At 43.6% G+C, this 13,722-nt stretch overlaps 1 protein-coding gene across 1 annotated transcript; it reads left to right on the top strand.

Moving 5' to 3' along the window:
* Positions 1–255: 255 nt before the first annotated feature.
* On the top strand, positions 256–13,053 carry sf1 (splicing factor 1). The gene is made up of 12 exons (XM_006809850.3): positions 256–656; positions 1,166–1,297; positions 2,789–2,864; positions 6,198–6,350; positions 8,713–8,802; positions 8,906–9,089; positions 9,207–9,322; positions 9,490–9,597; positions 9,684–9,876; positions 9,951–10,182; positions 11,406–11,570; positions 11,986–13,053. The coding sequence occupies exons 1-12, from the start codon at positions 395–397 to the stop codon at positions 12,315–12,317; spliced, it is 2,043 nt and encodes a 680-aa protein (XP_006809913.1). The 5' UTR covers positions 256–394; the 3' UTR covers positions 12,318–13,053.
* The last annotated feature ends 669 nt before the right edge of the window (positions 13,054–13,722 follow it).

The following is a 13,722-nucleotide window of genomic DNA, read 5'->3' as shown; positions in this document are numbered from 1 at the left end:
TCTTAATCGCCTTTCTTCCCTACGCTGATGCTAGGTTTGAATTTCAGGAAATCGTCTACATGCATTAATGTACAATGAGCGTATAGACACGTTATATTTGCGATTTGTTGCCTGTTAACGAGGTATCAAAAATAGGAGATTGACATTTTTCAGCCAATCAATTTTTAGAATGAGAGGCGCAGGGAGCATTGGTCTGACCAATAGGAATCTTTCTTACTGCGACGGCCCGTCCCACGTCCGAAGGATTAACCTTTGTGATTTTCTGTTGGGCGCCATTTTGGTTGAAGTATTGTGTGAGAGCTAAAGCAGGAAGCACTTTGTCAGCTATTTGCACACATTTAAACCTGAGCTGACTGATCGCTCATACTGATTGAGCCATTTAAGTAATTCGAAAATGGCGACGGGAGCAAATGCAACTCCATTAGGGAAGTTGCACCCTAGTATTGGCGCTAAACGAGCCTTTGATGCCGGGCCTGGTGCGGGGAACGGGCTGATGCCAACACCGGGGCCGCCCGGGTCCTTTCCTTCTCTACAAGGCTTCCAGCCTTCGATGCCAAGCGCATCTTTTCCCCAGTCTCATCAGTTCAACCCGGGGACAAGTTTTTCGAGTCAAGCTCAACAGCAATCTGCTGCGGGGAGCGGAATGGCTAAACCTGGTAAGTTAAGCGAGCTGAAGCTAACTCCTGTAGCCCTCAACGCGGCGTTAGCGAGCTGAAGCTAACGACGTTAACCAACATGGGTGACGAGCCCTGGCCTGAGCGGCATGGATAAGGAGTCGCTAAAGTTGGTTAGTAAACGATAGTGGTTGGTGTTTTTTGGTCTAGGTTGTCCTCTTCTGACCTGACGGTTTAGTTAACGAGGGTTAATAGTGAAGTCTGGCGAAACGACAGCTCTCTGCCTGACGGTATGTTTTATTGGTAACAGTGCATTGCCTCGCTTTCATACGTAAACCTCATCAAGGCCATCCATAACTGTCTTTTTCTAAATCGAAGCACATGAGAGAGGAGTAGCCGATAGAGCCCAAACGAGGAGTAACGTGATCACCACGTTGCCGTTCTCCTGCATTTAATCTCGAAATACACTGGCTCCATCAATGCCGTGAAGGGCGGTAGAGCTGGCGTGCATCATGTAATGTTTCACCGGCATGCTGTGTTTCTCGCGGTAGATTTCGGCCAGAAGAAGGGAAGAAAGAAGAGTCGTTGGAGCAGCGAGACGCCTGATCAGAAGACCGTCATACCGGGCATGCCCACCGTTATCCCACCCGGACTGACCCGGGATCAGGAGAGAGCATATATAGGTAAATATTGAGTTGGTGATAATGAAACGTGTAGTTTCTTGTATTATGTGTCTAGGAAATTACTTGTTTGGGGTTTAGGTTTCCCTGCCAGTAATAATTTTATCCTGTTTGCTGAACTGCCAACAGTTAGAGCTTCTAAAGACACCCATTACACATTCTGGTTCCAGTATGTTTACTCTAACACGATGGGACATTTTGCTCCAGCTGTTGTCTTTTCTGAAGAGCAATGATTACTTTATGATTGAAAATGTTAAGTTGACTTCTTTGTAATGGAGGCTTAGTGGTGGTGCTGCATAGTGTTATAGTTTGCATACCATTGGGCACCCATTAGCAAGAGGAGTAGATTGTTAAACACCACTGCTTGCAGATATCTGTCCTCAGCTGCAGGTCACTGCTCACTGTCTTGCCTGATTCCCTACACATCATCAGTTTTGTTCCTGTGCATGGAGGAGTTAGTCATAATGTCCTAACATTGCTAAAGAATGCTCTGTTTATTTTGGTTTGAAGTGTGAGCAATGCTGCTTCAATGGCAAACGAGTCCAGTGAGTTTAAAGAAGACTAATTGTTTTTGTGGGCACTGCAAATTCGGAAATGCTTAAGGACTGTGTGCGCGCTCTGATTTTGGCCTGTCCCAAAAACATTGATCATAAAAAGTCCTTTTGAACCACACATGCCTTCCAGCAGCAGTGTAACACCAACATACTGCCTTCACAGGCCCTCAGCGGGTGTTCTGAAGCAGACCAATCCTTTTTTGTCAAAAACTAACATCATTATTGATGTTGTGCACTCATTGGTAATGGTTGATCTTGGTATGTAAACATTCATTTGTGCCCACCCTCCGTCGTCACACTTGTTATTTTTCCTCATTCAGTAAAGCCCCAAAAACATTGTGAGGGAAGATTTAAAGATGAAGCACAAGTCACTGGCCCTTTATTATTCTTCTCAATAACCCAGACTAATAGTTTCAGTGCCAGTGAACCTGTGTGTTTGGTGTATTTCATCACAGCTTTCATAATGTGCATTAGATGACTGACTGATTTCATTGCCTTTGGAATGATCCCCTCAGTGTTAGATCTGTGGAGTGACTGCGACTGACTTTATAAAACCAAATAGCCAGCGTAATCCTCAAATGTTTAAGATTTAAGCACTGTTCATGGAATTAATTAAAGAGTCTTATATACGGTAGGTATTATTAGGAGTCATGGAGTTAACGGACACATTGACGTTCAGAAGACGTTAGACTTTTTCATGCTAAAGTAAATGACCTCTAGGACTTGCTGGTAATGTGTGCTTCTGATGATGTAATACTTTAGAGTCTTACCAGATGTTTATTTGATCTTCCTTTTGTATTTAACAGACTCACCGTTTGTCTTTACCTCAGTAATGAATGAGATAGTGCTCCAATGTGCAGAGCATTGTCTCTCTGTTGTTATTGTGGTAATCAAATTTCTCTCCATCCTTGTTTTTCTTTCCTAACCTGAATTCTTCCAGTCCAACTGCAGATTGAAGACCTGACTCGTAAACTGCGTACAGGAGACCTGGGAATCCCTGTTAACCCTGAGGACAGGTCGGAAAAAGATTAAATCCACGAACAGTAACACTTTCTCTACCTTCTTGACTTTTTGGAAGACATGTTCAGAGTATATGTGGTTGTTAGCCTAAAACTTTAGTATTAGCTGAAGAATGTAGTTTAGTGAAGAACAGTGTTGTTTAGACAGTTTGAGTTCTTCACATTTCCATTTCCTGTTGCTAGAGGAGAATTGATATATATGAACGTTTTTCTAAAGACTGCTCCTCGTCCATCACCACTTAGTACACGTGACTACTAGTTTCAGCACTTTTCTATACATGCAGTGATTGTCTAGAATTGGTAATGATGCATTTTTAAAAGTAAATTAACATTTTCTTTGAGTAAACTGGAGAGTGATTAACAGAACTCCACTGTTACACTGTTCCCTGTAAAACAACACAAGTTTGAATGTTTTTACTCAAGACGGAGAAGCAGTGTTTGTAATTACACTGAAATGAAAGAATTGTAATAGAACGGACAGCCAAAAGCCAACCCTAGTAACATTTGAATAGTTGTTGGCGCAAACAGAAAGTTCCTTCATGACAGGTGAAATATTTGTTTACCAAAAACACAAAATCAAAGTGCACATTGTGGCTGCTGCTGCTTTTTTGGAAACCAAGCTTTGACAAAGGTGTTTGCTCTGAGCTCAACAGCTGCCATCAGCACAGGAACACTGTAAGATGTGCTTCACAGTACCGGAGAAGTGATCGAATGGTCCCTTTGATTTGTTTCTCTCACAGAAATCTGTACAAGCTTATGCAAATTGTTTCATTTGAATGAAATTACAACCACTGTTTTGACCTTGAGTAAAAAAAAAAAAGGCCAACACATTCTCACTCCTCTCTCACCTTTCTATACATTTATAGATGGCTGTGCTTGTTTGCGACCTTTGGTTTCACATGTTACCAGGCTGACAAACTTTAGTGTTTTCCATCCTGATACAGATTGAAGCTAGCGTCCTCATAATGCTATTGCTAACGCTGGGTAGCTCATATATAAACTCGGTGATCCTCTCCTTCACGTTTTCAGGTAAAGGCAGTGTTCCACATTAACTCGCTATAACTCAATAGCTCGTCAAAGTCTTCACTCTGTATATTTTCAACCTAATTGACAGTTGTAACTGTATTGTTAACAAAACAAACAAAAACAGTGGCTGCTCACTTTCTTGCAGCGCTCACCACAGGAGAGGAGCCACTGAATAATGCCCAACACCCTTTCTGATGCCGCCCTCCCACTTTTGAACTTTGTGCATTAGATGAGCATATAAACCTCTACACCGTGGAGCTGCATATGTATTTAATTTCTATATTTTATACCCAAATACGAATACGAGTCAATACCATCACAGAGACTTTAGTGGTAGGTGTGTGTCCCTGTTACACACACACCTGAAGGCCACATTAAAGAACACGAGGGCGAGGAGTGGTCACGTATTAAAAGCTATGAACCATTCAGAAGGGTTACTAGTTTGCTACTTGTTAAGTTAATGTAAGTTTAGTAATGTAGCTAAGGATTACATGACTGACACGAACCCCAAATATGTCTGATATTATTTTGAACTCAAACATCCACACAAATGTTTGGAAAATGAGCTTTTCCTAGGTATTGTGTTTCATTCCTCAGTACACTGCAGCAAACATGTGCTGCAGGGCCAAAAAGCACATTAAATTATGACCTGCCTGAGGTGGGAGTGAGAATAAGTTGAAGGATTTTAAGGCTTTGAAAGCCAGCTTTCCATAGTCGACTATAAGCTCAGTCTTTAGAAATGTCCTAACAAGGGTATCTAGCTAGTCACTGCCAGACTCCTTCTATTGGATGCTTGGCAGTTTACTTAACACAGTCGTTGCTTCAAATTTAAACCTGTAGTATTTCTGCACACTCCTTATTCTGTGTCTGCAGTAGGGGCCTGTCTGGATATGTGAGTGCTATAATTCATGTGTAAAGATTTTCCTCTGACACAGGTTGGACTAGTGTACAAATAAGTTTGCATATTGATTTATTTCACATCTTAGGTTTGACTTGAATTGGCTTATTTTGAAAAGATGGGTACTAAATGCACACGAGCACCAAACTACTGCTTTGTCTTACTTTATTTCACATACTTATTTTGGTCCATTGTTGCCAGTGACTCAGCCCATGGCATGAAGCCTACTTGATTACATCCCAGTGATCCAACTGGGCTTTGTGTTGGAGTGAACAAGTGATCTATTGCTAGTCCTCTCTGGTTTTCCCCTAATGAGGCTGTGAACATTTCTGCCCAGGAAGGAGGAGGATATGCTCAGTTTTCCCTCTGGATTTTGAGGTCTGGAGGAAAACTGACACAAATGTATGTGTTCTTGGAAAGCCAATGGCTGCCTTAGAGTGTGTGAAGTTGACCTTTGCTAGGTAGCGTCCCGGTCACCTGTACACTGTATATAGTTTTTTTTAATCATAATCAGACATTTCCACAGCTGTCCAAAACTTGAATGCAGAGCTGCAGAAGCTTTAGAAATCACTTCCCAATCTAATGTGACCAACTTGGGAGGTGTTTCAGGTTGTCAGCGTTGGAAGTTTGAAGCGTAAAATGAATTTTTTTTTTCTCACTCGTCACGTGGACACATGTGGCTCTCTGATGGGAGAGCGTAGGAAAAGGTGGATATCTAATCTTAATTCCTTTTCTCTAACCCAAATTACCCCACATCAACCTAACCCTTTTTCAAGCACAGAGCCTCCTTAACGCAATACCACAGGTTTTCAGCATCCAAGGGGAGGCACGGACCTCTTCCACCACGTCAGCACCAAGCAACTCTCACAGCCAGCGTTTCTGCTTAGGATTGCAAATTTTGCTTTGATTTGTTTTCTTGCCTCCAACTTTGCTTTCTTGTAGGCCAACAATCCTGTATGCAGGTTGAAGTTATGGCCGTGTATTTTATTTTTTCTTCTTGGTTGATGCCCCTCCAGATTATTTGTTTACTGCCACTATACAGCTTTGGTTGCTACGTTTTTCTTTTGTTTTCTTCTGGTTTTGTTTAAAAAAAAAAATTAATTTTTTGATGTCAGAATGGACTTCAGTCTTTGAAATGGCAGTGCAGAGTTCCTATATACCTTTCTTTTGTTTAAGTTTGCTGCTACTGCTGCACTGGCCATGAGTCAGAGTCCATCTGAGATTCTCTCAGTAGAAACAATTACAGTCTCAAAGTTTATTGTTGTTTTAAAGATTCACTGATTGAGATTCTTTTATTGTTAAAGTCTTAGTCAGCTGTAGGGAGTCTGTGTGATTGTTATTGGCAGAGCTTTGCTTGTAGGAGGGTGTTGATGATGTCTGTCTTGTCTTTTGTCTGCCGCTCTCAGGTCTCCTTCTCCTGAGCCCATCTACAACAGCGAGGGCAAGAGGTTAAACACCCGCGAGTATCGCACACGAAAGAAGCTCGAGGAGGAGCGACATGCGCTTATCACTGAAATGGTTGGACTCAACCCTGACTTCAAGCCTCCTGCAGACTACAAGTATGATGATCTTTTTTTTCTTTCACCCCATTGACTGTATTTGTAATTTTTGTTTCATTTTGTGTTCATTTATCTGATAAAATAAAAGGCTGGCGTTTTATCTGGGACGCCAGTTTGATGAGGGACAGAAAAACAACATGCAGCACGCGGTCTTTTAATGGGGGGCACTGGTGTGATTTTGGTAGAAAAAGTAAATAACAAATGACCAATTGACCGGATGGTTAAACGTTGCTGTTAGTGTGAGTGCTCAAATAAGCTAATTGTTACTAACTGTTAACTGTTGGATTGAAGATGTTATAATGCCACCCTCTGTGTCTATGATGGGAAGTTGCAAACAGGGAAAGTTGATAAGTAGATGGATGAAGCTTTGCAAAAGCAGTGTTCTGCAGTCAGTTGGTGCAGAAAATAAGTGGTTGCATGTAGACTGTGTCACAGGAAAGTTGCCTGAAGCAATGTCTAACCACACTCTCCACAGGTGTGTTGATGCTACCTGCAAAGGAACAAATGCGCTGATGTTGGCAAATTAATCTAACATTGCATGCATGTTGAATATTGCCTGTGGTGCAAATTGTTGCACATTTCAGCAGCAATTTGTGACAATTGGTCCTTAAAAAATGTGAGGAACAGTTTGGGTTAGCTCTTAAAAACACAAGCTGTACTTGGGCCGTATTTAACCCCAAATTACTTTTAGAGTAGTCCACTAGTCTCCCTCTTTGTAATCTACTAGCTTTTTATTCTCTGGGAACAATATGACATAATTAACAACTGAAGGAAAAAGGTTAGAGGGGCCACTGAGAGAAACAAAAGATTTAATTTTCATCCATCCATCCATCCATCCAAAGGGTTCACTGGGTAATGTGTCCTCTGGGCCATGGGGCCGTTGATAATGTCAGACCCTGATGGTTAGGTGAGATAATCAGTCAGCCTTGTGTTTAGATGTTAAACTGCCTGGATCGCAGTTTGCAGCTTGTGACACATTTTCCATGAGGATCTGTTTCTGCAGGTACAGCATTTTGTTCAAGCTGTTGAAATGATGTGAGAGTCTAGTGGACTAGATGACTAATTGTCACTAGGCTGCTGCAAGTTGAGTATTTTTTTTATAAAATGCGATTATTAAAAAAATTTCAACACAAATTCTTTGTTTTGATGCGTCGTATAAGACGACTCTATAGCACGCCATTGTCTCCATGGAAACACGAACAATTCAGCACCAAATCACAAGAAGTGTCGCCTCACGGCGAGCGTTTCACCAACATTTGCAACTAAAAAAGGACCTGCAATACCAATGTATTTGGGAGCAGCATATGAATAAATAACGTGACAACATAAAGCCCACACAGTGTTCAGCTGGCACAGTTTAGTGTGGAGCTGGAGTCTGTTTACACACTGTGAAAAGCATAGAGGCGTCCTGTTACCGAGACGATGAGCTCAGGTAGCATGAAAGAAAACGTGTTTCTAGTCTGAAACAGTGCTGCTGTTCCCATAATCACCATTAAACCTTTAGTGGGAAAAGGCTAGTGGAAGTCCTTCAGACTGTCAGAGCAGACGGTGGATGGAAGCTGTAATAAAGCAGGACTTGAGCAGAACCGTAGTGTTCTAGCAGCAGCTCATTGTAAGGAAGGATGGCAGATACCTTTGGTTTTGTTCGTATTAGTAAACGCTGAAGCCTGGAAGCTCACTGATAAAACATTGTTTGTTTACTGGTCTACATCGTTATTAGTGCCATTAGCACAAATTTGAATCTATCGCCCACTGCTACCTCACAAACCATCTGAGTTCAGTGAACTCCTGTTAGGGTCAAGAATCTGATCTGGGATGTGGAGTGTTGTCCATTAGATGATGGGTACACTGTGGCCAGAGACATGCTGCCATTATTTTCCTTGTCTCTTATAGAACAGGACATCAACAGAAAGAAGAGTGGAGGTCTCTGTTAGTGCCAACAGTCTGATTGACTTAAGCGTTTTCTAAGCTTTGAGAAGCGTGTTCATTCGACATTACTGCGGTGTTTTTATCATCATTGTCATACGTTGTCATGTGCAGTAACGCGTGCAAACGAATGATGTGTCAGCAGAAAGTGATTTTTATGCATTAATTGTCAGAATGAGAGTGTTTGACTGGTCGGTAACAGAAAGATTTCAGTTTAGTTTTCTTCTTCAGTGGTCTCGGTCTAATCAGTGATTGGAGTCCACCTGCTTTGTGCTTTAAGTTGTATCTTAATGACTCTGTGAAGAGTACACACTTTCTTCCTGTAGAGCAGCCCTACTGCACATGCTACTCCATGCTAATTGCTGATGATCTAAATACTGGATTGGCTCTTAGGACATTTAGAAAGCTAAATGCTTTACCTGTTTGTGTTCTCCAGGCCTCCAGCCACCAGAGTCAACGACAAAGTTATGATCCCTCAAGATGAATACCCTGAAATCAACTTTGTTGGTCTGCTCATTGGACCCCGGTAAGTTCGATGCCATCTTAAAGTCATGCAGTTTGTTTGACGTGCTTTCATACTGCAACTGAGGGGGGAAGAAACAGTTTCTCACGTTTGTTTTTCCTCCTAGTGGTAATACATTGAAGAACATTGAGAAGGAGTGCTGTGCCAAGATTATGATCCGGGGGAAAGGGTCTGTGAAGGAGGGGAAGGTTGGTCGAAAAGATGGCCAGATGCTGCCAGGGGAGGACGAGCCTCTGCATGCCCTGGTCACTGCCAACACGATGGAGAACGTCAAGAAAGCTGTGGAGCAGGTTGGAGCACCTCCTGTTCATTATGTGAAGATGTTTAGCATGTTTGTTAAATGTAATGCATGTATACTTTGGGGAATATATACCGTGATATTAATGGTGTGAAATGTGTGTCCACAGATTCGTAATATTTTGAAACAAGGTATTGAGACGCCTGAGGATCAGAACGACCTAAGAAAAATGCAGCTCAGGGAGCTGGCCAGACTCAATGGCACACTGAGGGAAGACGACAACAGGTCTGTGACACTGCCCGGGCTTTGTGCACAATCACTCCTTATTTGTTATAACACGAGGAGTCACCTGGTCATTAAAGTACAGAATGAGCAAGAATAGGAATGAAGGATGGATTTGTTCCATTTCTGAAGTCTCCGGACACCATGCTTATTGTCTCTTGTATCCACAGGATTCTTCGTCCTTGGCAGAACTCTGAGCCACGCAGCATTACTAACACCACCCTCTGCACTAAATGTGGTGGAGCCGGCCATATCTCCTCAGACTGCAAGTACAGCAGGTGACGATGCGCTGAGTGTCCAAACTTGAGCTGAACTCCTGACTCCACTCGCCTGACTTGTGTAACGACGTGTGCTTCTTTTACAGCTCGTTCGCTGCACACAGAGCAACTGGTGGAGAGCCCCCTCAGTCAGCTCAAGACAAGGCTCGTATGGACAAGGAGTATCTGTCTCTCATGGCTGAGCTGGGGGAGGCCCCTGTCCCAACGTCAGCCGGAGGACACACCAGCACCCAGGGCGCACCTCGGGCTGCAGGCCCCAACAGCTCCCAACCTCCACCGGTTAGTTGGGACGCACGTGGTTCTCTGTGCTCGTCGTGTAGAGCTCTGTCTGAAATTCTCTGTGTGTTTGACAGAACCGGCCTCCGTGGATGAGTTCTGGTCCAGCCGAGAACAGGAACTTTCACGGCATGCCTGGGGGGCCCGGGGGGCCCGGTGGTCCTGGAGGACCTCACAGTTTTCCTCCTCCGATGCCCAGCATGGGAGGACCGCCTATGCCTCCCAACCCCAATGGCTTGCCTCCACCCTGGATGCAGCCCCCTCCTCCTCCCATGGGCCAGGGACCTGGACCGCATGGACACCCGATGGGTAAGAGCAGATCCAGACTACACAACAATGTGTTTAGTGATGACGTATGAACCCTGCTTCAGGTCCAAACTACTCTGCGTTCATTAGGGCTGTTGTGTATTTAACATGTTTTAATGCTTTGTATCTTGTTCTATTTAATTTTTTTAAAAGTCAGTTTCTAAACCCTTTAAGCCCATGCAGCAGTTTATTAATGACTAACCTCGTATTGTGGATGGATTGTCTCAGTTGTTCTCCTAAGTGAAGTTTGGTCCGTTTACAGCATCCTGCCATGTGATTGCATTTGTCCCTAACCATCAGGAACCTTCATGTTTTATTGAGTGGAAAAAAGTTAGCGTTCATCCTCCAGCTTCACAGTGTTTATATTATGCTAACATAGCTGTGTCGCTAGCCACCACATCATTATATACCAGCTAGCCCAACTTCAGTAACCCTACAAACGTCACTGCTGTTTAGTTTTCTGTCTTCATTTATGTTGGAAGTGATAGCAGAGCTGTACGTTTGAAGTTTTTCATAAACCTCTCAATCAGAACATGCTATATCATGCATAGGTGGAAACTAGCGAGCTAACTTCCTGTTAACTTCTAACTCCGTTGAATTTAATAAATTCTGTTTTCATGGATGCCTGGATGTTAAACTTAAGAGTTACACCTGGTAAAGCAGCAAAACTGATCATTTTATTAAAGATGAAAGAATTTAGACAGTTTGTAACTCTCAGTGATGCTGCAGTGTTAGTTTGTTTTTGGGACCTGAAGCGGAGTTTGGGCCCAGACACAGCTAATGACGTCAGACTTAAAGTCCGGATACTGCCAACAAAAATCAGAGTGTATGGAGGATTAAATTCTGCATGGTGGTGATAAGAGTACAGTTTGGGTAAAAGGCTAAGACCTGGTGATCCATACAGTGCCAGTGATGTCCCACAGATGGCAGGGAGCTGGCACAGGCTGGACTCTCATGAAGGCTTTTAGATTTTTCAAGTCGAGTTACTGAGACGTCTCATGAAAGCTAATGAACTCTGTGTAAGATTCAGTTCACCTCCTGAGTTCTTTGTGTCGTACTTAAGTTGCTTTGAAGTGTGTTTTATTGTAAAGACTTTCCAATATTGAAGAGGTCAAACGCAAAAGAAGCGTCTGAGCGTCTGCTGTATTAGAAAAGGACCCAGAACTTTACTGTAGAAAATCTGCAAAATAGAAAAGAACCCCCAAACTTATGTGCTTTTGTTGTAGGTCTGCTGCCACCTCCAATGGGTATGATGCCACCTCCACCTCCTCCACCAAGCAGCCAGCCACCTCCTCCCCCTTCAGGTCCTCTGCCACCTTGGCAACAGCAGGCTCCACCTCCCCCTCCAACCAGCAGCATGGCAACTAGCACACCATTGCCCTGGCAACAGAGTAAGAGCGCACAAAAGCTTTATTGAGAAAACTTTCAGTGGTTCAGCACACACACAGCTCTTTTATACGTCAGTGGTTTCAAAACTGGTTCCGGTGTACACTGAAACGAGAGGTAGTGTGTTCACTGTGTAATCTATAACAAAACGGCTTCATTTTTTTGGTTTCTGGGGGGGCTGTCACCCAAAGAAGAGTGTTTGCCTCGGTGTGTTGATTTGACTGAGAGTTTATCACCGAATCAAACACATATAGGCAGTGCATATTTGCAATATGTCTTTGTCCTTACACACACAAAGACGTACTCACCGAACCTTATTCACAGAGCTGTGGAGACTCTATGCATAGGAGCTTATCTGCGAATGTGCAGCCTTTATATTTGCCTACAGTTCATTTCCATGTGTCCCCTGCTCTCTTACAGACACCACCACCACATCTAGCCCCGCCACCGGCACCCTGCCTCCATGGCAACAGCCCCAACAGCCTGCAGCCTCTGGAGCCCAGCCCCCACCACCCATGGGTACTCCGTCCATGGTGCCTCCTCCACCTGGGGTCCAGCCCCCACTGCCCCCGGGCGCTCCACCACCACCACCTCCACCTCCTCCAGGCTCCACGGGCGTGATGTATGCCCCACCACCGCCTCCACCACCCATGGACCCCTCTAACTTTGTCACAATGATGGGGATGGGGGTACCGGGCATGCCCCCTTTTGGCATGCCTCCTGCCCCCCCTCCCCCTCCACCTCAGAATTAAGTGTGGGTCAGAGGAATGGTCACCATGTACCCATAGACTGAAGTCTGTGCTCACAGAAATGTAACCAGTGCTTTATTTTTTATGGATCCATGATGTTGTGAACAGTGACAGGCTGTGATTGTTCACTCTGTAACTTAATTCCACTTCTTGTCGCTGTTTTTAACGTTTGTGTGGACATGGCGCTCGGCCCATGTGTACAGTGTCCCTCTCTGACTGCCATAGTTTGTTACATAAGTACAGTTATGACTCAGCCAGCCAGCACCAGGTTTAACGTATGTGAAGACTTGCCTGTCATTGGCTTTAATATATCAGAGTTCAGCTTGCATGATCCATTCAGACAGCTCATTCTGTTTAAAGTGACACATTTCTACTCTGACCTGCTCCCCATCTTCGCTTTGAGCTGGACAAGATGAATATTTTTGTATGCAACCTAGGAAGTGTACCTTAGTTGCGTAAAACCTTTGTAGTACTAAGATTGTTTTCCAGGGATTTCTGTGGTTTTAATTTTCTTCTTTGGCCTGGGTCTTGGCGGTGACACCGAGCTTTGTGCCCCCTGCACTAATCGACTGCTCAGAAGATCCTCGTTCATGTATCTCTGCTGTGATTAGACGCTGTGTGCAGTGTTAGTGTTGCTTCTGTTTGACTTATCTGAGTAGAAAATTGTTCATTTCTGGAGTCCACCGTGTAATGTTAGCCTGAATTAATGTTGGTTTCATATTAAACTGATCCATGTCAACTTGTTGTTTCTCCTTTTATGGATGTCAGCCCTTTGTGTCAGAAAGAAAGCTAGCTTTTCTTTCCCCCGAGAGGAGACCCTGTTGGCCACTTCATGAAAGTGTTACATAATGTGGTCTGCTTAAAAGAACATGGCCTTAAAAATGCCGTGCAGCTCGCGTCCCTGTCCTGAAACAACTTTCTTTAAACAGCCTAAGTCTATGTTCAGAAAAATTAGCTTCAGAGTTACTTGATTGCCAACATGTACCAGTTGATAGTACATGTTGGCTTGTAAAATCCTGACGATGACCGTGCTGTGCAATAGTCTCCCCACACATATCCTATGTGTTACTGTCAGTCTATGAAGTCTAGGTTGGGTCAGCTCTGACCTTACTCTTCAATATCGGGCTTAATAAATATCAGAAATGTTGGCAGGATTACAGAGGAGTACAAAGGATTGGACTGTGGTGTTTTACTCAAAGAGAGCTCTGTCATCTGAACTATTCAAAGTTTAAACCATGTAATCTAAATTTAATCGTTTTTCATTTGTAATCTGTGCCATTTGGGTAATTTATAATTTGATTACTTCATATTACATGTAAACCGTTTTACTGTGGGTCACGTGATGAGATTAGCCTGAAGACTTGAAGGTGATGTTTCCCGCAACCTTGACCACCTGACCTTGGGCCGA

Source organism: Neolamprologus brichardi, chromosome 3 (assembly GCF_056152115.1).
Source record: "Neolamprologus brichardi isolate AB-2024 chromosome 3, ASM5615211v1, whole genome shotgun sequence".
In the NCBI taxonomy this organism is placed as follows: Eukaryota; Metazoa; Chordata; class Actinopteri; order Cichliformes; family Cichlidae; genus Neolamprologus; species Neolamprologus brichardi.
The sequence above is the reverse complement of the archived record's forward strand: the minus strand, read 5'-3'. Positions and strand labels throughout refer to the sequence as shown.

Coding starts and splice junctions, on each gene's coding strand:
- sf1 (XM_006809850.3), top strand. CDS start 395: ATGGCGACGGGAGCAAATGCAACTCCATTAGGGAAGTTGCACCCTAGT. Junction 657..1,165: donor GAGCGGAATGGCTAAACCTG/GTAAGTTAAGCG, acceptor TTCTCGCGGTAG/ATTTCGGCCAGAAGAAGGGA. Junction 10,183..11,405: donor ACCGCATGGACACCCGATGG/GTAAGAGCAGAT, acceptor CTTTTGTTGTAG/GTCTGCTGCCACCTCCAATG.